Source organism: Typopeltis vanoorti, chromosome 7 (genome assembly GCF_054136105.1).
Source record: "Typopeltis vanoorti isolate ZY-2024b chromosome 7, IOZ_Tvanoo_1.0, whole genome shotgun sequence".
Classification (NCBI taxonomy): Eukaryota; Metazoa; Arthropoda; class Arachnida; order Uropygi; family Thelyphonidae; genus Typopeltis; species Typopeltis vanoorti.
This window is the reverse complement of record NC_143555.1, coordinates 115,349,959-115,357,219: the sequence shown is the minus strand read 5'-3', so window position 1 is coordinate 115,357,219 and position 7,261 is coordinate 115,349,959. Positions and strand designations below refer to the sequence as shown.

Here is a 7,261-nt window from a genome sequence, read left to right as displayed (position 1 = left end):
ACTAAAGAAATCCTCCTATAAGGACGAAATTACCCGTGTTTGTAAACATTTCACTATATTCTCTTACTCCTTTCCAGCTTTACTTGAAATATTTCAGTGTGGTGTTGTTACTCAAGAGAAATATTAGTTTTAATCATTCAGTTTAAATCCGCAAAACTTCTTTCGATAAAATATAAAAATCCTTTAAATATAGAAAAGCCTGTTGATTAGTCAGTCTGTTAGTTTTTAGGCGTGTTCTCAACAAAGATACATAAAAAAGCATCCATTAGCATCTTTATATCTATTTATCTGTACGTAGCAACCTGAGAACGAATAAATTGATGTTGATTAAACTTAGTATTTAAGACTTGGAAAGTCTTTAAATACTAAGTTTTTTTTTTTTTTTTTTTTAAAATATATATGTAAATCATCGTCGAAATCTAAGACGAAAATTTTCGTCTTAGCCAATTCTGCCTGCTCTCTTAGGTGACGATTTCAATTTCGTTTCGAATATTAATCCCTCAAAGTGCATAATCTCGTACTAATCTTTTGCGTTTTTTTTTTTTTTAATTATCAGGAACCTTTAATATCGCGTGACGTCTTAATATTGCAAACGCACTTGCAATATTTGTACCCTTCCTAATTTGTTTTAATAAACTTTTGACTGTTTCGTGACGATCAGTTTCCATTTCACTCATATAACTAACTGGATTTTCTAAAACCAAATCTTAAATGTTCTTCGTTGTCTAAGGGCCTCAGTAACCTAGTCGGTATTGATTATGCCCTTTTTATGCCTCCAGTAAGCAAGGGTTATTGGAGAGTAGTTTAAAAGGTGGTCGCTAAAGCAACCCTTATGGTAGTGCCTCGATAATCCGAGACCCTACCAAAACTGTTAAGACTCCCCATAAAGGTTTCAGAGAGACTCACTTTAAGTATATCATTAGAGGCGAAAACTCACAGTTAACGCTACTGCCCTTGATCCTCCAATCCTAGGAGGAAGAGATGCTTAATTGATAATTATAAATTTAGCTATTAGCCTAGGGAACCTTGACCTCATTCATGCAGCGCTGATTACACATACAGTATCTACATGATATAATTCCGGCCAAAATGCCCTTTTTGATAATTACTTATAGAAAAATGAATGTATTTAATTTTCATTTATATTCACTGATATCCTGAAATGTAATATGACATCGAAACCTTTGCGAGAGTTTGAAGTCCTTATTGGTCATAACTCAGGTTTATAACGTGACGACTTTAGCTTTATTAAGATTAGTTGCTGGTAGATACTGAATACAATAAAAGTTTAGCCTAAACGTTGTTTTGATTATATTATACGCTAATCCAATATTAAACTTAATTGGAGGACAAAACGATTAGTTTTTATATTTTATTTAGATTCAACTGAGTTTTTTTATGACCACAAAAAAAAAAATCTCTTCAGTGGCATGAACCGGTGAAGCTTAATATTTCGCAGATCATATTAGTGACACTTCATAATAATAGCTAAACCAATTGATATTAGAGGAATTGCGCTTATATTTTTCCAAATCCTGATATATCCCTCAATAGAATTCTGTTATTTTAAATGGACTGTTGAATCGCCTGTTATCATTTCGCGTTTATTAAATATCTTACTCTCTTGCACTAAGCAACTTTGTTTTGTATTTCTGTTCCAATTTCGTAAGAGATAATCTGGGTGAAGAAAAATGAATGCATCCTGTCCACTTTCAGATCTCTTGCAGGTACGCGCCGTATTATACTTTCTCCTGTTCTGTAGATTGGCTGACTTGTTCAGCTAGCTTTGACCCGGTGTCACTCGCACGCGTACATGCCTAGTCAGCACAAATAAAGTTCAATCTAGACAACGCCTACGGCACATTTCTGTGCAGGCAGTGTTCGCTTATTCACTGATTACAAGGATGCTTCATGTTTGGCTTTCCTTCCGATACAAATGTAATGATGGTGACTTATAATATTTTAGAAGAATTGTAATACTCTAAACGGAAATGGAAACTTTTCCCGTAAGTGTTTGTTTATACAACTTCCTCTTCACTCTCTGCAGCGTTAATCTGTTCGAGCGCACCTTTCAGTGATGAAGGAAGTAATTCTAAAAACATTTTATCTTTTAAAATGGAGAAGAAATTAGTAATTAATTAAATGAATATTTAAAATAGTTAAATATTCATTTATTACCGTTAAATTATTCATTTAATGAAACGGATCCTGACCTATTAAATATAAATTGTGAATACCTGTTTAGAATTTGAATGTCTCTTCAAGTGATATTATGCCAAAATATGTTAATTGATTGATGATTCTCGAACAAAATAATTGTTTTTTAGAGCATTAATTAGCATTTTAGTCAATTTATGAAATCCACACCAAATAATAAATCAGCATAGACGTATGTTTAAACATAAAATGCAGTTTATTACAAAAAAAAAAACAAAAAACGGAGCTTCACAGCAAACTATTGTTAGATAGCACACCAAAAGTCTTTATTAATATGTACATTTTACAAGGAACACCACACACACACACAAAAAAAAAGCTTTAGCTTAATAAAGAAACGATTTAAATAGAATCAAGGGCATAATATTTGTGGTAGTTGGGTATCAGAATGGGCCGATGCCCAAGGAGTCCAAAATTTGAAGAGCAAGAATATCACCAATACATTTGTTTCACCTTCCACGAAAGAAAATAAATGTAAGTTACAAATAAAGGAACCAGATTCCTTGCTTTGTACACCAAATTTACTTTTATGTTTCAAGTTTTTAATTTTAACATTGCAAACTAATCGAAGGTACCATCCCCTAAGAATATCAATAACTGAATATTCATTTCGAAATAAGATTGATTTGGACCTATACTATTTTTCATTACATATGATTCAATTGTAATATACTTATTTGGTATAAATTGTATGATTACTTGTAAACGTTTGTACATAATGTTTTTAAATCAAGTGTTGATGTATTATAAATGAAACCTTCTCTTATTGTGAATTAGTACAAAAATAATCTTTTACATTCTTCTGTCTTATATCTGAAGGAACTTCCTTATAGTTATGAGGAAGTTCCTATAGTTATACCAGTGACTTCCATATGGAAAGGGCAAGAAGGGGTGAGCTCTTCTACTAGTTTGAGAGTATCCCAGATTATACAAAAAATGAGCACAACATTAATTTCGAAAATTATTTGCCTAGTTCAGTTTATTTCAATATATATATATATGCGTTGTGCAGTGCCGCAGTTACGCATAGCTTGATTGGCTGATTGCGAACTCTGGCAGCTTAGAAAGATTACTTCTTTCATTTGAATTATTTTATACCGGTGTCTTTTTTTAACTATTTTTTCCTTTATTTTTATAAAATGAATGCTAAAATAAATTTGAACGAGTCATAAGTAAGCCTACTTGATTTTTGTTTATTAAAGTAATGTGTACACTGAATGAAAAAAAAAAAGTATAATTTCTATTTATCATTTGAATTTGACTCATTTGTCCTACAGAGCACTCCTGCTAATTTGCTTATAGTACTAAATTATAAAAAAATAAATCAAATGTTTCTTTTAAGAAAAGGAACTTGATTAATTTAATCGGCGAAATGAATACTTCAGTTGATATATGCAGGTAATAGGCAATTGACAGAAATTTAGAAATTGAATATTTAGTACATACACTCAAATGCTCGAGATAATTCAAAAATATCTCGAATAGTGCATTAAAAAAAAAAACAACACCAGTAATTGTTAAATTCCAGTCTAAAGACGACTAGAGACTAATGAGCAGTTTATAAAGAACCTGAGATAAGAAATCAGCTATCTCAGTGATTGTCAGAATATGGAGAGCAAATGAATGAACAAGGAAATATTAGGCCACTCCATATTGTAAAGGAGGATACAGGATTTGTGTAGCGAAAGGAATCATGCAGACTGGAGTTACGGAAGTGAAGTGAATGTTACTAATTGGAGTTCTGTTATAAAAGGTCAGGTTTAAATGTTTGTAAGTGGTACATATCGTTTGAGACCACGAATGATGATGATATGGATTTTTTTTTTTTTTTTTTTTTTTTTAAATATTTTTGAGGCGATTTTCTTTAATTCGCAATACTGAAATAATTCTTATGTTGACTTTTGTGGCTCTTTAATGTTAAGTAATCAGTGGAACCTCCATATGATATTGTTCAGCATATCCGTAAGGGGGGGGGGAGAAGAAATCGGAAACTCTGCTCTGGGAACCAAACATTGCAACAGCAACTTCAGGCCCCAATAGGTAGATCAGTGGTGTTTCACCCGGTAGAGCATATTACTAGAGATGCTAACGATAATTTCAAAGATGATGAAATCTATTTAAATTCATAAAATAATGCGAAATCTGTCTATAATTATATTTACTTTATTGTAAAGAGATAAATGTCTCAGGATTAAAGATAGTGAGCTTTTCATGAGAGGTATTATACAAATATTTCTCTGTTATGTACAACATAAAAAATATTTACGTCTATTCTGAAGAACTTGTTAAACCCATTTATGGAGAAGATAATTGGTGTATACCAAGGAGATTTCAAGAAGAGCAATCAGATACATACAGTACATAAGTTAAGTAATTATTAGAGAAATTTTGAGAATTAGATATATTCATCAGAGTTTTGTCTATTTCCAACAGGAACACAGCATTAATAGAGGAAAATCAATGAGGTTATTGATACTTGGGAATACCATATAAACTAGTAAAACTCGCAGCAATTGGAAATTCGGAAGCACAGGTTAAAATGCAAGATGATTTAACAGATCTTTTTCCAGTAACTCAAGAAATAAAACAAGGTGATAGTCTAGCTCCAATACTTTTTTTTTAAGCTTTGGAATACATTATCCGATCACTGCCAACAGACAATACTAAAGACACTAATAAACACATCAGTGCAAATTGTAGCATATGCAGATGATATTAACATGTGAAACAGAAAGCAGGAGAAACGTATTTGGAACTAGAAAAATCAGCACAAGAGATAGGACTAAAAATTACTCAACCAAAAAAAAAAAACTGTTACTCCAGGCAGAATCAGTTAACGGATACAAATGTGAAAATTGGGAACCTTGAAATAGAAAAAGTGGAACAATTTGAGTGATGATCACTAGCTAACCGAATGAGATGTTGGAGGTGCAGAATCGAATAAAGAGAACCAATCGGACTTTCTATTCTCTCTCTCTCTCACGTGTACTCAGTTCAAAAGATATTCACTGGAAGACTAAAAATACATAAATCGATAACGTGTATAGTTGTTGCTCATGGATGTGAAAATTTAGATATTCACGGCGAGGGCGGAGAATTTGATTTCATCTTTTGAAAGCAAAATCCTTTGAAAAATATTTGGCTCAGTGAATGATAATGGTATCTGGAGGATCAGATACAACTGTGAGTTATATCAACTTTATAAAGAACCCACAATATCTAGTATAATCAAGTTAAAAAAAAAGTTGCAGTTTTCGTATGAAAAATGACAATATTATTAAAAAGACAAATAGGAAAATTCTTGGTAAAATACCAAAAGGAAAACCTAGAACAAAATGGATACAGCATTTGTTAAGATAGCAATATCATATTACAATGTCCAAACTGGAGAAGTAAAGTTATGGACTGAAATTAATTGGAGGCAACAAATTCAGGAGACAAGGCTCGAATTTGGGCTGTAGAGCCATAAAGAGTTTTTCATGAGAAAATTACACTTCGTGTAGAGTTACTACCCATAAATGTAAAATTTGTAATGAATTAACAGAATTCAGAGTTTTTTATTTTTAGCTTTTTCAGTAATGAGCCTAGTGTAAAATGGTTTGCATTTAAACATAACTATAGAATGGAATAGTTTAAGCTAATGTTAAACAACTTCGTTCTTAATACTTAAAGGAAAAAATGGATTGGCGTTAAAAGCTTGCTTACACTATTTAGGTTTAAAAGAAATTACCGCTGCAGAGTTGATAATTCTGGAGATTAGTAGTCTTTGTTCTAAGGTCTTTATCAGTTAAGTAAAGTTAAGTTAAGTAGTACAGTAAATGAAAACAAATCTACTTCATCAGAAACTAAGAGTATTCTGCATGCTATCGTGACATTTAATGCTATTTGAAATAGTGACATAAACATTGGTTTGGATACGGACCTTATTCTCAGGATTAGATAGCCGTATGCCTCCGTAACGCAACTGGAAGAACGACGAGACATTGCTCCCTCCAGTTGGGAAGAGTTTGTTTCATTCAGATATTTTTCTCCTTGAAACTCTGGTTTTTCACCCCGCATACAAGCAAATCAACTAGAGAACCATCAGTTTACGGACAGTTACTATTAGTGGGCGATAGATGGTGTCAGTAGCGTTGTGTGTAAACGGTGGGTTGCATGAAGTAGAATACCCTCCAGTGATGAGTCCCTTGTCACATAATAATGTATAGTCTTGCAGTTTATAAATAATCCATCGAGAGAATTCATTGGCTGTATCGGTCGTGTTTGGGCCGCCAATTCATTAGGATACAAAGTGCAAACAAAGTCCAGCCAAAACTATAGAGTATTGAAACATTAATTAAGTACCATTACTTGGACACCGATAGAAATTAATGTTGACGATGTTTACTAAAAATTCATTAACGTATGTATAAACTTTCTGCCTTACATTTAAAGTGCATTCCCCACCTCCATACGTCAGAACAATATTAGCATTTCGAGTATCATTCTTGGTTTCTTATTTAATATGTCGACTCCATAGCACACAATTTAGTTGTTTAATAGCGTTACAGCCTTGGTTTACGATCATCTACATCTTATCACACGTTCGCGACTTAAATAATTCATTCTAAGTAGATGAAATGAACTACTGCCTTGATTTTATCGTCTGACTTCTCTACCAAATATTTCGTCTTTGTAAAATTAACTGTTTACAGAATTTTTGTAGAATAAACAGTGCTACTGTTCTCCACTCAAAAGGCTCTAGTTTCTAAGTTTGCTGTGGCATGGATGTTTCTGAGAGTGGTAGACCATTTTTGCCTTTCAGTGTGAGATCACCACCATACTTACATTTTTACTGGAAGTCTGAAGTTGCTTGAAACGTACCATGTTTAGCCCCTTAAGCTAATTTTGAGAACTCCTTATATTAAAAAAAATAAATATAATAAGTGTAGGTGTTAGAATTGAAACAATTTTTATAATAAAAAAAGTTTTCCAAACTGAAACAATATTTGTACTGAATTTGTTACTGTACTACTCACGTAGAGGCGACCCACACGCAAACAAT

The 7,261-nt window shown here is 32.5% G+C and overlaps 1 protein-coding gene across 2 annotated transcripts in view; it reads left to right on the top strand.

The window, feature by feature from the left end:
• The first annotated feature begins 1,882 nt into the window (after positions 1 to 1,882).
• The window catches only part of LOC150104987 (trafficking kinesin-binding protein 1-like), a 231,964-nt gene continuing 226,585 nt past the window's right edge, over positions 1,883 to 7,261 (top strand). For both annotated transcript variants that reach the window (XM_090396090.1, XM_090396089.1), the window contains exon 1: positions 1,883 to 2,006. In XM_090396090.1, coding sequence (XP_090252216.1) covers positions 1,992 to 2,006 — 15 coding nt within the window. In that variant the 5' untranslated portion in view covers positions 1,883 to 1,991. The remainder of the gene's footprint in view (positions 2,007 to 7,261) is intronic.